General features: G+C 43.7%; 7 protein-coding genes across 7 annotated transcripts; all 7 read right to left on the minus strand.

Moving 5' to 3' along the window:
- Positions 1-756: 756 nt before the first annotated feature.
- Positions 757-6,136, minus strand: O0I10_002966 (uncharacterized protein; the record flags this gene model as incomplete). The annotated part of the gene is made up of 11 exons (XM_058483041.1): positions 757-945; positions 1,010-1,464; positions 1,525-1,924; positions 1,986-2,344; positions 2,408-2,764; positions 2,825-3,043; positions 3,106-5,142; positions 5,206-5,438; positions 5,499-5,673; positions 5,761-6,031; positions 6,098-6,136. 11 exons carry the CDS (start codon positions 6,134-6,136, stop codon positions 757-759), a joined length of 4,734 nt encoding a protein of 1,577 aa, XP_058346130.1.
- Positions 6,137-6,557: 421 nt separating this feature from the next.
- On the minus strand, positions 6,558-9,417 carry O0I10_002967 (uncharacterized protein; the record flags this gene model as incomplete). The annotated part of the gene is made up of 7 exons (XM_058483042.1): positions 6,558-7,167; positions 7,234-7,700; positions 7,756-7,817; positions 7,892-8,265; positions 8,324-8,603; positions 8,737-9,057; positions 9,123-9,417. The coding sequence occupies 7 exons, from the start codon at positions 9,415-9,417 to the stop codon at positions 6,558-6,560; spliced, it is 2,409 nt and encodes an 802-aa protein (XP_058346131.1).
- Positions 9,418-9,853: 436 nt separating this feature from the next.
- Positions 9,854-10,324, minus strand: O0I10_002968 (uncharacterized protein; the record flags this gene model as incomplete). Its single annotated transcript, XM_058483043.1, has 1 exon — positions 9,854-10,324. One exon carries the CDS (start codon positions 10,322-10,324, stop codon positions 9,854-9,856), a length of 471 nt encoding a protein of 156 aa, XP_058346132.1.
- A 72-nt stretch (positions 10,325-10,396) lies between these two features.
- O0I10_002969 (uncharacterized protein) lies at positions 10,397-10,788 on the minus strand (the record flags this gene model as incomplete). The annotated part of the gene is made up of 3 exons (XM_058483044.1): positions 10,397-10,432; positions 10,505-10,572; positions 10,638-10,788. 3 exons carry the CDS (start codon positions 10,786-10,788, stop codon positions 10,397-10,399), a joined length of 255 nt encoding a protein of 84 aa, XP_058346133.1.
- A 228-nt stretch (positions 10,789-11,016) lies between these two features.
- On the minus strand, positions 11,017-12,561 carry O0I10_002970 (uncharacterized protein; the record flags this gene model as incomplete). Its single annotated transcript, XM_058483045.1, has 1 exon — positions 11,017-12,561. The coding sequence occupies one exon, from the start codon at positions 12,559-12,561 to the stop codon at positions 11,017-11,019; it is 1,545 nt and encodes a 514-aa protein (XP_058346134.1).
- A 348-nt stretch (positions 12,562-12,909) lies between these two features.
- On the minus strand, positions 12,910-15,038 carry O0I10_002971 (uncharacterized protein; the record flags this gene model as incomplete). The annotated part of the gene is made up of 4 exons (XM_058483046.1): positions 12,910-14,390; positions 14,446-14,540; positions 14,606-14,805; positions 14,865-15,038. 4 exons carry the CDS (start codon positions 15,036-15,038, stop codon positions 12,910-12,912), a joined length of 1,950 nt encoding a protein of 649 aa, XP_058346135.1.
- Positions 15,039-15,263: 225 nt separating this feature from the next.
- On the minus strand, positions 15,264-17,535 carry O0I10_002972 (uncharacterized protein; the record flags this gene model as incomplete). Its single annotated transcript, XM_058483047.1, has 4 exons — positions 15,264-16,780; positions 16,841-16,935; positions 16,994-17,217; positions 17,278-17,535. The coding sequence occupies 4 exons, from the start codon at positions 17,533-17,535 to the stop codon at positions 15,264-15,266; spliced, it is 2,094 nt and encodes a 697-aa protein (XP_058346136.1).
- Positions 17,536-21,429: the final 3,894 nt, after the last annotated feature.

Below are 21,429 nucleotides of genomic sequence, written 5' to 3' on the forward strand. Positions count from 1 at the left end.
AACTTCTTATGGATATGGATATGGATAGTGCATTACTTTGGTACATGGTTGGGAGGGAAATGGGTATATACAACGCATGGAAAAAGAGCCTTGTGTTTGTGTATCTATTGTCAACTTGACCATTATGCTTGATACTAAGATGAACGATTGGCGCGTTCAATCATCGTACTTTTACACCTATCACACGACAGCTACCTTCATCCTCCTTTGTGCAACCTGTCAACCACTACCATCATCATCCAACTTTATGTTTTGACACGCCTTGCATATGATTCGTCACCTCGCATCCATCCATTCATTTTTGCAAAATGCGCGCCGAAAGGATAGAAACTTCCCAAGTCAATGTATCTTCCCCATTGAAGCAATTTGTTGTACTTTTCGATCTATTCTTGTGAATGATGTGGATTAAAGGATTACTTTCGTGAATACGGGGATTGCGTTGGCCAACCGCTCTAAGCTTCTAGACTTTGTTGTGTATGGGCATTTGATGCATGTATTATAGAAAGATTGATGGTATGGCAAATATCATGATGTTGTAATATACTCGAAAGTTTCTTTTTATGAGGAGGATTAGATTGTAAACAGCCTATGTTACAATGGGGTTGTTGGGTAAGGGGAAGCAAGTGTGTGTGTTTGTGTATATGGTAAAAAGTTCTACTTTGTGAGATTTCAAACAATGGGTCCTGTACAGTGTAATAGATGAATATGGGTGAGTGAGTCTAGAATAGATATGTATATACGAAATGCTGATTATCCTCATGATCCGACCACGAGTAAAATGCGAGTGAGACGTTCAACCAATACGAGATGATTTGGCAACATGGAGGCGTGCATTCTTGCATAGGATGGAGGATGATTGACGTATGATAGCGCATTGTACTGCTTCATTATCTCGCGGAGTGCCGTACGTGCATTTCGGCTTTGCTTATTATAAACCAGGTGTAGCTAAAAAGAAGAAGAAAAAAAGTTAAAACATGCTAGCCAAATCACAAAGAAATACCATATTTACCTCAAGAATGGATGGCTGTCTACAAGATACCGCTGCCTCTTGTGATGAATTCTGCTTTACAAGGTAACCGCTCGATAAAGGTAACATCCATCGATCCAACTCGTTCATTGATTCCATTGACAAATCGCCTTGATATATATTCACGCGTTGTCTTGAATACGCCATACGATGATTGAGCAGGATTAACAAAGTGCTAGGATCCATTGCCGGCTGTGGTTTTGTCTTGTTTTCTTTACTTCGTGGAGAATCGGTTGGTGTCGGTGAGGATGAGGATGATGAGTAGGTATATCGCTCTGATAATTGACTCATGGCTTGGGCTGTCAATTCCTCGGCACTTAGCGAATTGTTGGTGTTGGAAAGAAACATGTCGATAGTCAAAGGTGAATCAATGTCGATACACACAATGGCCACTTTTTCATCATGGTCACCCGCAGAGCATAATACATCCTCCCAAGCTACATGAGAATAATGTTTGTCGGTTCACATGTAAAATGGTTCCTTTGAATCCTGCATACCTTGTAATTCACTCTCGAAAATCAAACCCATCTTGGCTATTGCATATTGCCACGAGAAACCAGTTCTATGAGCAAGCTTTTTTGTCCTTGACCATGCTTCTGCAAACACCTGAACAAGTGGAGAGCCATTGGGTTTTCCAGCGACAACGGCAGCTTGAATCTCGAGCACAGCAAATTCAATAAGTTCACCACGATGGTCTGTCCAAACTGTAATCATCCACCGTCGATCTAAGCTGAAGCTGTAAACCATATGAAGCATAGCATCTGAATCCACAATGACGGTGGGGTATGGAACTAGGGGTCGCTTAAAGGAAAATCGGATGGTATCAGGTACTCGTTGGGCTATCACCCAAGGTGGTGTGTATAGTAGCGAATGGGATCGTGTGCTATCCACTTTCTTCTAAAGTAATCCGAGTGAGATGATGTTGATGATGAAAGGATGCTTTTGTTACATCACTTACTGTTCGCTGAAGTGTCGAATGGCATTGACTGTAGACTGAGAATGCGATATCTTTGAATACGGGCATTGTGCATGATTCACCCATTCGAAGGACATGTTCAGCAGGTATGATTTGCATCGCCAAGGCACGTGGATGAATAGTAGCTCGTCCAAAACGTCGATAAACAGCGGTATACGCCGATACAAGTGTACGGAAAGCACGGCTCAGTGCCAAATTGGAGGAGAGCTGTGTGGATGGGTTGATCAGATATATTACAATGTTGGTAGTGTTGCGTTCCTGCGCCAGCATATTGGTCATGCCGAGAGTTGTTCCCAATTTTTCACATGCGTCATTATAAGCTGTTGTCCATGATGTATTTGCTATATGGATACAATGCAATGAGAATCATCTCCTTTTCCACTGGAAGGAAAAAATAGACTTACCATGAAGAGGTACAGCAGCAACGCCACCAGTAAAGGGCTCTGCCCGACCTGGTAAATGGGTGCCCAAATTGCACACCTCATAGGCACATGAAAGATTTGCAATGAATGTTGAAACAGCCTTGGTCATTTCTTGATTATCTGGATACAGAGCAAAGTAACGGATGTTGTTCTTGAAAGAATAGGGCTCCAACTTTATCTTTTCCCATACATGGATCATCCCAGGAGATCCTTCCAACCAATCATCATTTCTCCCCACGACAATATCAGGTGGACCAAGAGATTGCAAATCTGGTTCTGTCGACCGTTTCTTTTTGACTTGGAACTTGCCATAGTATCTTGATTGGGTTGGTGTGGTCTCTGTAATGACAGCAATCAATATACTCGATTTATGCATGGGTAAAAATATTTGTTTCTTACCGAGAAGCTGGTAGTATTCCTGTACTTTGAGTGGTCCTTTGATACTGACACCGCCTACAAGTGTTGATGTGGTCGTGGATGGAGAATCCATGGCATCGGATACGTCGGCTGGTGCTGCCCCATCAGGTGTTTGTTGACTAAACACTTCTTCCAAAAGACATTTGAATCCTTGGACAGCTCGTACGCAAGTGGATGGCAAAGAAGGTACATGGGTGATATCTAATATTGGGTGCATTAACAAATAGGGTTCAATGAATGAATGAATACATGTAATAACTTACCACCTCGAATGCTTTGGATCAAAGTAGTTTGGCGAGTGACAATTGTTGTAGCATCCTCACGTGCACATACGCCATCCGAAGATCCGGACATGCTTTCTGGTAACTCTCCTGCAAAAGGATAACCACCCCACACAGCTTGTTGACAGAGTTGATCAAGCGATGCGATGTCATCTGGGTTCATTTTCTCGGGTTGAATCGTATCCATGATACTGGTAGGAAATGGGCTGTCATAATCCATCACTAAATTTCCCACACGATGCCGCTTTGGCCGATTCTTGATATCTCCCAGCAACCGTCGAATGTATGTCATTTGTGCATTTTGGATTCGTTCAAGCACATCCCCGCTTTGTTCGTCTCCATGGCTGCTAAGGCTGACATCCGAAGAGCTGGCATCACTTTGATCACTTTCATCCGAAGAAGACGTATTTGTACTTGTTGATCCGGTCTCACTGGCATCATCATCATCCTCATTTTTCCCATCATCGGTATTGTTCTTTTCCTCCTCACGCTTTGCTTCATCCACGAGGATCTTTGGTGGTACATAGTCGGGGCGATATCGATTCAACTTCACATCTTGGTCTGTAGTCTCACTCGTTCCAATATCATTCGAAGGTGACTTATAGTCAAATTTGCCGCCATCCATATACTTTGCATCATCGACGCCCATAGGAAATGCAACAGCTGAAAAGTCTTTGGGTATCATATTCAGATTATCCATGCCATATCCAGCTTTGGAGGTAGTGACAACATGAGGAATGGATTGTTGATAGGTGTGTTGTCGAATATCAGGTGTTGTACATATTGACATGTCGACTGTGCCTGGAGCTGTTGTTGAGATGCCTGCATCACTGGATGCCACGGGTGTTGTATCACATGCCATAGGACTTGTACTAGATTGAGCTTGCTGGGGTGGTGGATGAGCTACTTCTTCCGTTGGCATGGGAGCAACAGGCTGAGCTGATAAATCAAATGGCTCACTTTTGATAGCATCAGGGACCACGTTATCGGTTGTTGTTGATGTTGTTGTAGGTGCTAATGTTGATACATTCATCGAATCACTAACAGGTTCTGGTTTATCCAAATCCATCATCGAGCAAGAAGGTTGTGGTTGTGGTTGTGGTTGTTTCTTTTCGGATTTGAAAAAGTCGAAATCGGCTTCTGTCACGTCGAAATCAAAGTTGTCAAAGTTGTCATCCATATCATTATCCCAACGTTCGGTTGCAAACATGCCGTTGCCATATCCCAACCCAAATGCATCCTCTGTGGTAGCGATATCTTGCGTAATGACAGGTGTCTCATCAGGATGTTGATCAGTGGGTGTTACTGTGTAAGGTGCACTTGGCGCTGAATCTTCTAAAGCACTTTCCATTGTCATAGGAGTATCTTCATCTGCAGGGTTGCTGAAATTGCGCATAATAAAATCCACCAATGAATCGTTTTGAGTCCCATCCATGGCTGTCGTAGTCGTAGTAGCCATGTCATGTGCTGATGATCGTCGACTTGCAGCAGCTTTGGATCGTACAGCAGGAACAGTTTGCTGATCCAGTGCCTTTTTCAATACTGCAAACTCGTGCATAGGATTCCCCGCTGCCAATGCATCCATAATTCTACCAGCCGAATCATCAAGTGACCAATAATCGATGCGACATCCATCTTGAGGAGGCATGTTGTTGTTGTTTTGATTCATTTCATTGATCCATGACCATCGATTCCAATCCTTTCCAATATCACGCGTGAGACCCCGATCACAGCTGAATACGCCATCCATTCCAGCCATGCGTGCTGATGATTGTCTGGTGGACGTAGGAACAAAAACCAATTTGGCTGGGTATAATGCTGTGGCGTTGGTTTTGGTACGAATAGCGACCAATGATGGTAGTGCTGGAGTAGGCTCAGATGTGCATGGTGTAGTGAGATGTTGGATCGGCATGTTGTACAATGATGACCACTCTCGAATTGTCTCATCTTGCACTTGTTCGGATATTTCCGATACGTATGAAGTAAGGCAAGCTTGTTCACCCGAAGGACTCAATATCACTAGATGGTATTTCACCCTATCAATTGATGCTCTTTTCCTAGGTTTCTTGGGATTATCCGTACCTTTCAATCCATAATTATCCAAATCCTCATTCACCAGGGCACGCAATCGTAGCTGTCGGGTATAAGGTCGAAACACGAGGTCTGTTCCAGTGACATAAGTATTGTATGCACATCCAACCATGGTCGATGTAATAGAAGCTGGCAATGATGCTTGGAAAAGGCCTGTGTCGTTGTCATTGTGTTGCAATATGAAGAAATCACCCAGCGGAATGGCTCCTTTACTCAGCATTGCCCTGATTATCCATATTAGAGAGATTCCATATGAATCATCATCCCCCATCTTGCACGCTTACCTATTGACAAGGTTCCTCACAGATTTGATAAATAGCTTGTATTCCTCGGGTAATGATACTAATGACTTTGCACGGGGCTGCTGACTCGCTTTGCCATTGGATGATGGAGATGATGATGCTGATCCTCCTTTGCTGCTGATGATCTTGTCCCAAGTAAATGATCCCATCTTGGTTTCTACAAGTTGATATCCACATAGTAAATAAAGATACCTCTCTCTTTCTCTCCTATACACGTGATTATATGACCAATTCCCCCATTTACCTTCCAACTCGGTAAGGTGTTGATTTGCATCAATGATACCCGTATGTCTATCTTCAAACCAAAACACCCATAACTCCAAAGACAGTGAATCGCGACTCTGGTTGACTCGTGGTGTCATTCTCCAAGTGCAAGGAATGTTGAGTTGACAGAGGTCATGGTATGCTTGGATCAGCGGGTTGGAGCCCGATGCCTGGGTCTTTAAGCAACTCAAGAGAGTGGATCGCTGGCATGCGTTGGTATAAGCTCGATAACGTATATGGGAGACGCCATTCTAGAATACGATCGAGAGAGAATTCAGCGACATGAGAGAGATCGTGGGGGTACATGAGGATATTACCACAACAAATATGTTGGTAAGGCTGGCATCGGTGACCATGCTGAGAGTGAAGGAAAAGGAACGTGTTGCGAAGAATAAACAAGGAGTGTCGTTGTTTTATGTGGCCACCACACGCACCAAAAGCTTGCTGTTGTGTATAGGGAAAAAGGCGGGTTGAACGGTTGTGGATGGGATGTTGAAAGAAGAAATGCGGAGGAGCAATCGTTTGTCCAAAGTAGTGAGTCACGAGGTCACTCTTCTTAACCAGCATTGTACCATACATAGCTACGTATGTAACTGCAAAAGAAGCTCACGTAAGCATGATGCATTATTCTTTTTCTTTGCAGGGTTTTTGTACGACTTTCCATTTCGTAGTGATTTCACACGCATATGCACATACACACACACACACACACACACGCACATACATACACATAGATCAGGGCATCAATAAAATGGCTTCTCTTCTTTCATCATGTATTTAGTAGTCATGCTTAAGAATAGATGCTGCATCAAGGATACTGGAAGCTGTCATAGAAACAGCCTGTTGAATAATCTCTGTATCATTGGATACATAGGCATCCCAAATAGCTGGAAGTACTTGGACAGCAGGAGTGTTCGAGTATAAATTGGGGGCATAAATGACATGCTTAAACCATTCACGGCCTTGGATCCCTTCGTTGCTGGCAAATCCACGTTCAAAGTACATGAGTCGCTTGTTGGCCTTAATCAGATGTTTAAGCACGTCTTCAGGTAATTGATCATCATGGCGATTTATGTAAGGTTCAAGGGAACTTTTTAGCTTTTCTCGCTTGTGCTCAAATTTACGAGATCGTTTCCTCAGCTTTTTCAATGGCTTGTGAAAAGGTCCATGAGATAGATCGGCGATTTGTTGATGTACCCCGTTACCCATTGTTGTCGTCGTTGATAATAAATCACCAATGTACTGATTCACTTCGGTATAATAGTCTTGTGGATACATGGGCAAAATGCGATCATGTGCAAGGTGGAAAGTTAACAGGCCCCAGATCTTGGTTAACGTTGCATGATATTCAAAAGTGGGATCGCCGAACTTTTCCATCCAGTGAAAGCTATGTATGGAGAAAGCTGAATGCGTAAGTCTATGTATTGATACAAAGCCCATAATCACACCTTACCTGTCATATGCACTGTAGCGTACTCCCATGTCCCCGGAGAATCCAAAATGCATGCTCGCAATACCAACATGGCTGAGAAATGCAGTAACATCCGATCTTGAATTCATTGGATAATCCACAGGTGGTGTCTCCAATGGTGTCCCTCGTGTATGATTGGCATAGGTGAGCCATGTATCATAGATGGTTTGGTCGCCATTCGAGCCAGGATCAATGACTGATTGTGTAACTTCATGAATGAGCTGCTTAAGAGTAGGGGATGCCTCTGCAAAAAAGTATGGCCCTTGCACACCAGCATCCACATTAATGTAAGCAACAGCTTCCTTGGCAAGCCAATCCTTGTGATCTTCAACCCATTCAGTGGACCCAACTGTGCCAAAGCTGCCAGCATCCCAGGATGCAATAATGATGGTACGACGAGGTTGCCATCCTTTACTCAATAATACGCCAAGTGCCCTTACAAGCTCAAGCTACATAATGTACATGGTATGAACAAGACAACCCAATACAAGAATGCACACGTACCATTGTTGCTGCTCCTGATGATGGATCCGAAGCACCATAAACCCAAGCATCTCTATGGTTACCTACATATTGAATGGCATTCACAACGTCAGTGGGTGAAGTTTACTGTATTTTTGCATTAACATTCATGACTCACCCAAGATTACAGCATGATCAGGTTCCTCCTTTCCTTGAATACGACCAATTACATTCCAAATTGGCGTATGCTTGTTCTCGACAATGTTGACTAAATGCACTTCTCCTTCACTTGGTCCACTGCAATAAGTGATGTCATTTAATCCTCCATGCCATTCATCACCATTGCATGATCCACGATTTTCGACAGCTTTCAAAAGTGGCAATGCATCTTCGTATGAAATGGGTAAGGAAGGTATACGTGGTACACCAATTGACTCGTCGAGGCTAACCCTTGATGCATTCTCGGCAGCAGCCCATCCAGGTGTTGTAGGATCACCTGCCAACATGGGTGAAAATTGAGCAGATCCACGTTGCACAGAACTAGAAGGACGCCTGTGACATGTACAATAGTAAGAGACGGTGCATGCATCATTGATATTGGATTCCCTACCATGGACCTTCAGGATACGCCTTTGCTGGGCTGACATGTGGATAGCCATCTTTGTTGATTGGTCCATCATCCACTGGATCAGGGTATGTAAGCACGCCAACACATCCAAATTTTTCCGCTGAGCGTATACTGTGTCCTAGAGACGGGGAAGTCGTTGACCGTATCAATGCAATGGTTCCATTCACTTGTACACCCTGAGCGATAAGATATTGAAAATCTTTGATGCGACCATAATGGGCGTAAATGATAGGTGCCAAAGCTGTTCCATTCTTGGAGTAGCCTATCAAGGAACAAGAGGCAAGCACATGCAAGGGAAGAGAGAGGGTGAACAAAGAAAGAAGAAAAACAAACATTCATTTTAGCACGTTGATGATAATCAAAGCATCTCAGCTTGCTTTCCGCCCCCTCCCTACCATGAAACGCGGGCATTGATACACCTTTTTTGCTGGATTCATCTTCATCTACCGCCTCCTCAACAAGTTTGGCCTCGTATTGCAATTCAACGGGTCCTGATACAATGGCTACTCGTCGCTCAAGTGGATAATTGAGGAGTGGGTAATAGGTTTCAATCGTCGTATTGCTGATGCCATATTCTAGAAACCGATTGCGTGTCCATTCAGCTTGCAGCTTATCACCTTGGGTACCAGCAAGATGGGTATCCGATGTATAATATCGCAAATGATCCATGATACTAGCACTCGTCGGGATCTGCATCATCAGATTTTCAAAGTCAACTATGGATTCATTGTTACGAATGTTAGTACACATACCCACCCATTGGCATGATGATGATTCTTACCTTGCTGCTGGCGGTGAAAGAGCATGTATACTAGTAAAGCACCCAATGCGAAAATCGCAAGCACAATGGTCGACACACTAACGAGGATCTTGCGTGTCGTAAGACGTGGTAGTTCCAAAACGCCTTTGTTAGGATTGATCAAAGGAGCTGATTCGCCTTTGGTGGATCCAATGGTTCTTGTAAACCAACGGCGAGCCGACCGGATCCAGGATTCGTTATTTCTTGACGACGTAGTAGAGCTCCTTTCACCACTTGTTGAGCTTTCCCCTGCTATTGCAGATTGATAGTGTGTCATGAAGATGTTTTAAAAGTGAAAAAGGGCAAAGAGAATAAAAAGCAACGTATTTAAGGAAAGAAAAGGATATGGGATGTAGATGAAAAAGTTCAGGATAACCCGAGGACTGAAAGCAGAGGACAGGTTGAAGGCTTGTATCACCTTGTTATCGCCTTGTCAAAAGCCATCTTGCAGCACACACGCTGTCACTTGCATGCTAAATGAAAACAAACAATGACGGTGATGCAAATATGGCTGCCTCTGTTTACATTCGATGCATGTGAACACCATCAACCGGAGACAATGCAGGCACATTTTCTCGTTGTTTCATGCTAATGGAGATTGGGTGCACGATGATGATGCATTCAATACCCCCACACACCACATTTGATTGATGTAATAGTATGTATACTTCATTTTGTGAGTAATAGTTATTCTACATTCTATGTCTACTTGGCTATAGCTTGGACACTCTAAGGGGATCCTCTACCTTGTCTTCCCACTGGTATGGCTCATTATTGATAAAAGCATCCATCTTGAGAAAAGGGACAACGGCCTCTTCATAGTTCCTCTTTCGTCGTGCCTCAACTTCTGGGTCCGTCAAGTCGTGTCCTGCCAAGGCAAGCAACTTGGCTGGTGGTATCGTCTTGCGTGATTTTTCCTTAAAGACCGACTTTGTGAGAGCCAAGCATGACACTGTGCCATCATTAAGAAGGAATCGATGTTGGTGAAAGAGCCACTTTTCATCCCACGCAAGGACTCGGGATTGTATCGTGTACGACGCCAATGGTCGGATCTCTCGTCGATAAAGGGTCACCACACCAGCAATACTATAGTATGCATTGTGCTTTTCAGGATTCATGGCGATGTCACCAAAGAGTAAGCAAACTGCAGGTACGCGTCCATGATCCAGCCATCGGTTATACATGCTACAAAAATGGTGATTGGCGGGGGGGAGGCTCATCATTAGCGTCAACTCAATTCAGCCCACTTTATGGTTTCACAGGCCTTTCCAAGTCCCCACATACGTATTGTTCTATTATGGGATGGCTGATGAGTACCACTTTTCATACATAGAGCTACGTAGCCGTATTTCTTGGAGACTCACCATATGTAAATTTTGATCAATGTCATCGAACCAGCAGCGATGCTTGACTACCACGGTTGAAAAGAGAGCTGCATATGCAAAAGACGAACATGAATCAACGCTTGAAGAGACACATTTTCGGTTGACTGCTTACGAATAGGCTTATTGTTGTTGGCTGCCAATCTGCGTTTGATATCATGCATATGCGAATAAATACGTGTGACGTATGAAAATGGTAGCGAATCGGCATAAAGCCATGCAAGTGCCAATGCAGGTACAGTAACGAGCGTGGATGTAGAAAACATAAAAGCGAGAAGAAGAGGGAAGAAAAAAAGATACAATGAGCATACCGCATTGTGCCACTTTAAATGTATTCTTGTTGTACTTAGCCACGTTTCACATGGATGAATTCTATAAACGAGCAATCGAAATATAGGCAAGGATGATATATAGACAAGATGATGGTATATAGCAAGGTTTATTTACAAAGAAGAGGAGGAGGGCATGGAAAGAAAATGTACTTACAAAATTATTCAGGAAAGGAATTCACGATCTGCTTGTGTCAGAGGAACATAATCGAAAGGGCCTTCACATGTCACCTTGAGTGTCTCACGCGCATCCGAAATACGATTGGCAAAGACGACCCGAAAATGCTTGTATAGATAAACACGTTTCTTTTCAGTGCGGCAAAGTTGAAGATGGATAGCATAACGCAAACCGCCTGCATACGACTTTTGTCTCAAAAAGGTCTTTGTGTTGGGAGGCATATTGAGGACGTCGTATGGAATCAAAAACAGCTTGACAGCCGTCTTGTTCGGGTTCTTGATCACAATCTGTAATTGGCCTTTGGCTGGGACTCGATATCGCTTGGTCAACTCAACCGTGCCCACGTAAGGTGATGGTAAGGATGCATCACTTTCATAAAAGAATGCCGGGAATAGAATGGTCCGATGAGGTGGGCATTTGGGCGTGCAATCTCCATGGCCAAGGACACCAATCTGTGCTTGAAAGACAATGGGCTTGGAGGGTACTGTTGACATGCGACCACTTAATAAAGATTCCTCATAGCTTCCAACAAAACTTTCAGCGCCACCAAGGGAGCAACGACGTCGTGGATTGCTATTGTTGCTAGTGATGAAATGGCTATTGATGCTATTGTTGCTATGGGCTGCAAACATAAAGCTGCCGGTATTGTTGTTGCTGTTGCTATTGATGCTGACTCCACGTAGAGATGAAGAGGGTGAAGTGGAATAGGCGATGGATGATCGTCGGGTATATTGCATACGTGATGTGGGGATCGGCATGGAAGAAAGCGGGTTGTTGTTGTTGTTGTTGCTAGGGCTGGCAATTGGATTGATATTATTGGTATCCTCTTCAGACATATCCATAGCTGATAATGACAATCGAGATAGGCGTCGCATGGTTACAACAACCGGCTCTGTAACAATGGTACGTTTCTCAGCATAGACGACTTCAAGGGAGACGGTGCCAATAGAACTCAAAAAAGTGGGCTGAAAATGGTGTGTTTGCAAATGCGCATCATGGGAAAATTCAACAGGCGAGGGCGAATGAGAAAAGCAGCTGAGACCTGCAGCCGAATGTCGCATGGTAATGGCTAGTTCCGACTTGCTCATCGTATTATTCGTCACCATCGTATGAACTGGCATCATCCTCGTATACGAATACACTGCTTGCAATAAAAGTATCATATCATGTGATCCATTTTCCTTCTTATCTTGTTGTTGTTGCTGTTGCTGTTGCTGTTTCATCCTCATCATGCTTGTGGTTGGGCCGTTGTCGTGTCTTATCGATGTTGTCTTTGATGATGATGATGAATCCACTGACAATATCCAACGCTCTAGCAGAGATCCATTCTTTTGTTGGGTGTTGAGAATAAGAGAAAAGCTCTCTCCTTGATAGCATAGTGCAAAACAACAAAGGTCGCCTGGAGCATGGTCTTGGCCACAAACGTAATGGGTGCCGAGTCGAGAACGCACAATGATTTGAATCAACTTGGTGAGAGCATCAGCGGTACAAGAAGAACCAATTGGCTGATCCGATGAGACAAGAACTGGCATGGCAATGGAGGGTGTGTGAGAAAAGGACGGCGCATAGATAAAAAAGAGGGAGAGAGAAATGCAGCTTGAGAGGAAAAAAACTTTCTATCTACGGCGACACAACCTAAATCAGGAACCAATCCTACTCGCATACACTTTTTTTACCTTCCACATTCAACAGCTGATAGTCAATCATAGATCCATACATGTCTCTTTGTATATATCAACACGAGGAAAAGATCCGATCCATAGCAACTGATATGTAATCTACTCCATCCCTAGATGCCATCTTTGGCTTGAAAAGACATTCATGTTGGTTTAAGGTTAAATAAAAAGACTACTATTTATTATGATAATTACATGTGTGTATTAAATGGATTTACGTCTTCCTCGCAAAAGAGACCTTGGGTCAACATCATTTCTATGTCCAAAGACCAATGGATCACTGCTGACATGATCTGATTTAGGTTCACCCAACTTGGTTCGAACGCTACGGGCAGCAATCATCATGCTGAATTGATCCATGTACGACAAGTCACCAAGACGACGACGAATGGTGGATGTGAGATCATGCAACACCAAGGCAATTTGCGAATTGCCACGTGAGATCCAGCCTGCTTGCTTTAAGCTCCACAGCCAAGTAATCAACCACCAAAGGAGAGGGATGAGCAAACACAGCATCAGCGGAAGATAGGATGCTGGATCGGGTCGAAATTGCATATAAGGTCGCATACACACCGTATCTCCTTCAATGGGGTCACCTTGATGTAAAGGAGGAGGCAACATGGCTATATTCTCGGCAACGGTATCAGCCATCTTGTACAAAAAGGTATCAAATTGATAAAATATCTTATCGTTCTGATAGGGTGGAAACGCAATGTCGATGTCAATAATCATGTTCTTGAGCACGCTGAGCTGCATCGCATACATATTGGCCATGGTGTAATCAGTGCCTTCCTCTCCATATCGCTGCCAATAGGCTGGATCATTCAAGGCGTCATAATCCATCTCCACAGGGGTGGATGATATCACACGTCGACGTGTCAGCTTTTGATCCTCCATCGCATACTCGGTTACATTGATCATGGGTTGGAAGGTGCAATCGTGGATGCGTGCTGCGTATAACAAGTTCTCCGCGTACCACGTGCCGTGATCGTTGAAGCTCTCGTTTTTCATCAAGGCTACAAATCTTGGCTGAACAACTCTCCTTGCTGACTCTGGGTATGGTTGTGTAAGGTTGTTCAAATAATAAAAGGTCGAGTTTTCCATTGAGCTGTGATAAAAGAAGGCCTGATACTTTTGGTACTCGCTAACGAGTTTCATTCCCCCTTCATACAGATCGTTTGGTTCGAAAAAGAGGTCAAGGAGCTTTGTAGTGTTGCCAAAGATGGTGTCGACTACCGTTGTGTTGAAGATTCCTTTTTGGCATACAGGCTTTAGATATGGCATTGTCACGGTGGTGGTGTAGTTGCATGATAGTGCTTCTCCAGGACAAGGTAATTTCAAGTGGGGATCCCATCCCAACGTGTTGTTCTGCTCATCATAATAGAAAAGATATCCGGTAAATCCAAGCCTGAATGCTCGTGTAATCAATGAGTGATCGATATAGGTCTTGATGCTGCGAGGATCACGGGTATCGGGGTTGTAAGTGGTAAAGTCTTGTCTTGAAATGTTGGTGATTTGGGCAGAAAGGGAGCTATCAGCCTTCATGCAATTGACGAAATCGTTGCTGGCATTCTGCAAGAGAACTCGCTGTGCAAGGGGGGCAGTTGCAAGGATACCAAAATGAAATAGGACGGCAATAACAAGCACATAATCAAGTCGAAATGCATAAACGGATCGAAAAACACCTACAAAAACACCATCAATATCATCGTTGTTATAGTGCATCTTATTGTCACTCACCTCCTAGACCATTGGAACAGGCATCATATGCTTCAAGCAAACTTAAAGGGGTATTCTTTCGCTCAAATCGGATCCATTTATACTCTGATAGTGCGCTAAATTGCAAAGGTGTAAGTTGTTGGATCACTCGCTATCAACAGCAACCGTTTTAGACACTTACTATCCGATACCATCACCAAGTAGCAGTAAAATCAGAGCCATCATCAAGCCGATAAAGGAGGGATATGACATGCCGGCAATATGAGCTTCAACAGGCATGCCGTATGCCGTTGAGAATGCCAAAATGGTAATAGCGATGAAGATGATAGTTGCCACAGCATTGAACAACGGAAGAGAGAGAATAGTAAAGAGCGAGCTACGCTGAATTTATATGTGGGTATGTCGTGTTGATGCAAAGCGTAATTTAATTAGCATCATACCTCTTCTATCGATGGCTGTTTATTTGTGGGTATGGTAGTAGCCTGGTGAGCTATGTTGTTCTTTTTCTCGCTCTCTTGAGTCGAATCGGGTATCTCTTTGGTTGCATGCTTGAACTCGATTTCTTGCAACTCCACTATGTCTTCCTGTTTGTTGTTCTTGATATCACTTTCCATTATGTGTAAAAGTAGGTGAAGGAAGAAGGGATATGGGGGGAAAGGAAAAGCAAGAAAAAAGGTGGATCAAAAAAGGGATCAATCACTGCGGGTAATTGTGCTCTCGATGTCGAACATGCGCCACAACCAAAAGATAACATTTATGGTAAGTTCGGTATCACGTTGTATTATTGTATGAGTGTAAAAAAAAGAGTAGTACAAAAGTCAAAAAAGAGAAACATGCTGCTAGACAGACTTGCGCCGCATTCTTTGATGTAATGGCTGAACGTATTCTTCGGGTCCAAATGCTGCTGGCTCAAGCTGGTCACTGGTATGATCCTCATTGACATGGCCAAACCTCACGGTGAGATCACCAGCTGATTTTGCAATGGCGTATTGATCAGCTTGAAGGATGTTGCTAGGCAACGACGACCGTAACACAGGTACCAGGCGACTCCAAGCGAGCAAGATTTGCGATGCACCCAGCGACGCACCATTCATTTTGTACATGCTGATAATCCACAAGATAGCCCACCATACCAAAGGAGCAATTAACATGAGGGAAAATACGATATAGGACACTGGATCGATGTTGAAAAGCACAATCTTGGATGTATTGCAAACAGCAGTCTCACGCGTAGAGCTTGATGAGGCACCAAATGTCATTGAAAAGACCACATCAGTATGATTGAGCGCTCCAGCGAGGAATTCATGAATATTTGAAAATTGCTCAGCCATAGCACGTTGATAACCCCTTCTTGGATCCCACAAGCCCTCGTTGTCCATGATCAAAGCACGCATGATATCCAACTGATAAGCATAGGCAATCGTATGCGAATGTCCTTCCATATCATCTTCCTCTACACTCCATGTGCTTGTGTTGCCTAATCGGTCGTAATCAATGTTGATGGGTCGAGTTTCATGCACATCGAGAAAGTAAGACTGATCATGGCTGCTGACGTTGACTGTTGTAACATTGGCCGCCGTATGAATGGTGCATTGTTGCACTTGGAGATCGTTGACTGAGAAACCACCATCTGCCTCCAAGTTTTGGATGGTATCTTGATAGGTCACCATAACAAAGGTTTGCTCACCAATCTTATCACGTACCGATTGGTCGAAAGGTACAGGTGTCAATTCAAGAGAACGATCGGTTGCACTAACATTGCCAAGGTTGTAAAGGGTGCGATTGAACATGTTGCCGGCAAAGTAAAAAGAAGGTGTAGGCACGTTCAAGTGATCGGCATCGGGTGCAAGGCCATAGTACTCTCGCAACGGCATTCGGGTATCGGTGCGCACATTGATGATCTCAGTATCCAAGCTGCCAGATTGGCAATCCAATGTCGTATGAGCAATATGAAAGTTCGGGAAGACGCAGAGGTCAAGGTCGGATGGACAAGGAGGATAAAAAGCTGGAAATTTTGTGCCTCGAAGGAAATCTTTAAAACCAAAAGGGACCGCCACAGGTTGGGTGTTTGTGCCATTGACAGTAAGCGGATTATACGAGTTTCTATGATAGGTTGCCAGGCCTACATTGCTAGTAGCAAAGTTGTCTCGACTGTCAAGACTGATGTTAGTGGCCCTAATGTGGATTTCAGGTCGCCCGGGTTCAAGTAGTCGACATGTCATGTTATTTGAAACCGGCTTTTGTTGAAGCAGATGCTGTGCTGAAGGTGCAACAGCGATAAGGCCGAGATAAAAAATGGTAGCAACAATAACCACCCAATCGAAACGTCGTAGAAAGAAAAGTACACGTAGAATCCCTATGTCATCATGCCTTCATCATCAATATCATGTTCATCAATATAATAAATGTCTCTTACCTCCCATTCCTCGTGAGCTTGAATGATATACATCCAAGAAAATAAGCTTGACGCCTTGAAACTGGAATCGTGTCCATTTGTATTCCGAGATGCCACTTAAAAAAGCCTACTTTTAGTATTACTTTCCTCATATTTATGCGAGTCTCCACTCACTATTCAATGCCGCTTCGTAAAAGCACCGTGAGTAATGTTATGACGAGTGCTACAGCAGTAGAAGGCTCGATCCCTATGCTTGCTGTAACATCCCAAAGTTGATGGTCGTTGTAATACCACAGCAAGCATCCAATCATTGCTGCTGTACCAAGGATATTGAGTACAGGGTGTACCACTGTACGTATGAGCACTGAAGAGCTTACAGCAATTGCTCCTGAAGCAACCTAAACATGCCTCAACTATGAGATGGGTGTATATGTGTGTGGTAATCATCATAGCATTACCCTTCTCCTCCTAACAGGTTTATTGGTGGTGGATGCTGATTTATGATCGCTGCTGCTATTGTTTTCTTCTCGTACAGAGATATCATCATCCTCTTGTTCACTCTCAGAATCAGATGCAGCGAAAGAATAGCGTGGTTCACGAAATGAGCTCGCATAGGATGAAAGACTATCTGATGATGCTCGTCGTCCTATGGCGGTGTGTGGTTGTTGTGGGTTATCATCAGCATTGTTCGAAGGCGCACGTATCCAGGACCGCATCTCGAACAAAACACAGCCGTAAAATAGTGTGTGGAAGGAAACGCAAAAAGAAAGACCAGTAATTTGATCTGCAGTGTGCTCTGTATATAAAACTTAAGGTACACAAACCCGAAAAACGGAAAATCGCATCGTGTCACAAAGCATCGCACAGCTTTTTCCTGAGTTAGAATGCAGCAATATGGTAAGCTGCGCCTCATCTTTTGGATCACCACCTTTCAAAAGTAGGATATCCATTGTTCCAATGCAAAGCCTTGTTTCAAGATTAAGAATAAAGGGAACGCCAAAATTGTTGTAGCTGTAATGGCATTGTAATCGATACCAATTCTATCAAAGACGAGGTAGGGATTCAACGAAAAAGATGAGAGGAGAGAGATTTCATGATGATATACGTAAAAGGGAAATGGGTATCCTGTCAGCCACAATCAGCACATGTACGTACCTTACATGTTGGCTATCATCTGATGCTCTCCTTAAGTATACACGCATGTGAGCTTGTTATCGCCCATTGTTCTTTGATATCATTAGTACATGGATGATGTTTCTCACCATTGAACAATGAAAGTCATAGACACAATTAATCTTTTAGTCAAGTATTCGCATTGGGCTCGATAAATGGCATGAACGCACAAGACATTTAATGCTATTGATGAGCCTATTTTGGGATCCGATTGTGTGATGCGTACTTGCGGGCAAATTTCATGCAGATGGTGTGTGAGTGGGACCGTGGCAGCCAATGAGCGCTTACGTGATAACAAGGAAATCATTCTCTTCAGACACAATGAGCAAAGGAGCTACATAAAACGGGCGCTTGGGACATGGTAGTAAGCATCATTATCATGTAAAGTATAAAATGGCACACACCCTTTTGCTATACGTGAGGATCATATCGTTTATTTACGTGTACCTATTGTCTATCGTGAGGGTGATGATCATGATGGGTGGATGGTGTGTGTATGGGGTCATTGAGTGGCCTCAGTGTAATAGCAGTAGGGGGATTTAAACTTGAGGGACAGCAGCTCCACGACTTGAGACAACGCTTCTCTTCTTTTTCTCCCACCTTTCCTTATTCCGTTCACGACATCTCGATCAAGGTAATGTATTATAAAAAAGTGCTCTTGTTGGCTGTGAGGTGTTAATGTAGTTCTGAACATGCATTGTCAGGGAGAGTGAGTGTGTCCAAGTGCTGAGGAATGAGCGTGGCGGGTGGTTGGTGGTTGCCATGGCGATATCGTTGCTTCCTCTTGTTCGTTGCTATTCCCGCTCTACGCTTGGTGTCAACAGGTACATTCAGAGTCCATTGTTGCAGCCGAATTGGTTCCATTGACACGTCAGCTTGTATAGAGGGCAAGTTTGGTTTCAAGACATTGGCTGGTTTGGCGTTTTGTTTCCGCTCAACTACACTACTACACCATGTTTTCGGTTTCAAGTAACCAGCAACAAAGGGGGTCTTGTGTATATGGAAAAGGCAAGTACAATGAAACAAACAATGAAAAGGGTGTTTATTGTGTGTGTGCTAATAATGAATTGAATAGGTTTCTTTGGTCAGGCAAATGCAATTTGGGGCATCATCATCATCTCTTTGGGTTCAAGTCCCAGCCTGTATCAATTGGCCGCTGCGTCGCTCTGCACTAGCCACGTCTGCTGGAATGGCTTCTTGGAATGCGTCCAGGGCTCTATAGGCCTGCGTTTGAGTTGAGGATGGGTCGATGACGATGGATTTTTGAAAGAGCATGGTCACCGTGTTGAGGTAAAAAGGGATTTGCAACAGCTTGTGAATGTGTTTAACCAACACGCTCTTCTCGTGACAGGCCCATTCTTTCCCTTGAGGATTTCTTTTCATGAGGTAGGAAATGATTGGAAGGATTGGATTGGGGATCATTCTTTCTTTGGAGAGGACGAATGAGGACAACGATGAGCCTAGGCTCTACGTAAGTGGTGTCCTTCCTTGCCATGGATCGAACTGGCCTTGCGTGATTCGTGAAGTGCTTTCTCAAGAACAAGGGATCACCCGACGTTGCTCGTATGGTGTTGATTTGGTTTGTGAATTCCTTCTGGTTTGCTTTCTTCCTTAGAGAGGATCGCCTAACGGTATACCAAATCGTCATCATTCCCGGTATCAGATTGTTTAACTTGGCTGCTTTTACTTATAGACACAACCATTACGATGATTACCACATTCACAACAATGACGATTACGATGATCACCCCACCCACAACAATGACAATGATGACGACAACGAGATTCAAAAGGAAGCCTGCAAGATCCCAATCTTTTCAACTTGTGTGTTTTTGGATGTTGATGTGACGGATGAGATTGACGACTGGTGACGAGTACGAGTACGAATACGAATGATGACGGAGGACGACTACGACGATGGTGGTGGCAATGTACAGTACATAGCAAGATAGCTAGATGAAATAAAGCATTGTTTATTTATTACACGCTTGTTGGAGGTTGCTAGCTTGTGGATTACATACTATTGCTTCGAAGATGGAATAATAAAGGTGGTCCGGTTATCGGTCATGCAAGAAGTACATGGCTTTTGTGATACAATAAGGAGGAGTGGGAAGCGGGATGAGCTTGAGAAGAGAAAAAGTGAAGAGATCCCTCCATTGAGTTTCAGGATGAGTGACTTATTCAATATGTATACGTATCTTCTTACATATACAAATTGGTTTATGCAGCTCGACTTTCTTCTACATGCAAATGTGATGCATACCTTGACACACCTTCATTATTGGGTGCTGTTTACTTACGTACCTTCACAAAAGGCAATCATCATCATCATCCATTTGTGTAGCAACCTGTCAAGGACGTGTCTGTGTAACCACACGTGCCGTTTCACTCAGCTCTTCATCTTTCAGTTAATGCAGCCGACACCATCCACTAGGTAAAAGTAACTCCATCACGCTTACAGCATAGGTAAAACATAAAGACGCCTGTATCTCCAAACTTTACAATGAAACGTGGGGTTTTTATTAGAGCAATGGGCTCGGCTTGGCCAACAGCACCTTGTGTGAAAGTTTCGCGTTCAATGTCGCAAACAGCCCAAAAAATATTTTTTTGGTCGTCGTCGTCGAAAGAGGTCGACCCCTGGATCTAGTTTGGCTGGTGGCGACATTGCGAAATCTGGGATTGGCAAGCTTGATCGTGAAACTTGCACCCAAGGTGCAGTTGGCCAAGCCGAGCACATCATTATATTAAAATCGAGAGGTAAGTTTCCCCATTTGGACTCTTACAGTCCTGATTTGGCTAAACCCACTTTTTCACCAATCATGCCGCCTCCCTAACTCTTTTTTTCACACGCCCATCCCTCCTCTTCTCTCACCCATCCCTCTCTTTCCCAACTCACCCATCCCTCCTCTTCTCTCTCACGTTCCCCACCGCTTTTGTGTTGGATCCACAATACAAGCTCTCTTTTCCAAAGGCTACTACATTCACGCATGCATCTCTCTTCTTCCCTCATTCCCCACTTCACGTTCCTCATTCAGCATTCCACGTTCCTCATCGCTTTTGTTTTGGATCGACAATAAAGCTCTCTTTCGCCACACCCACGTTTGGTGTATGGATCACATTGCTCAATCAACAATAAGCCTTATCTCACCATGCAATCGACAATAAACCTCTCTTTCGCCATACCCACGTTTTGTGCATGACGATAACATAGCTTAGCTACGAATTTGCATCTTGGTATCAAGATCGAATCTGACAGTGATTCTCCACCATACACATTACCCAGTGTCCAAGATACTACTTCAACCATCGTTTACGCAGGAGTCTTATTGCTCAACAATACATAATAAATAGCTACATAGATATATCACAACTATCAATAACTCTATCAATGGATCATTGAGAGCCATATCATGCATATCAATGCATACGCGTTGTTG

Source organism: Lichtheimia ornata (genome assembly GCF_029851405.1).
Source record: "Lichtheimia ornata isolate CBS 291.66 chromosome Unknown scaffold00009, whole genome shotgun sequence".
NCBI classification, from domain to species: domain Eukaryota; kingdom Fungi; phylum Mucoromycota; class Mucoromycetes; order Mucorales; family Lichtheimiaceae; genus Lichtheimia; species Lichtheimia ornata.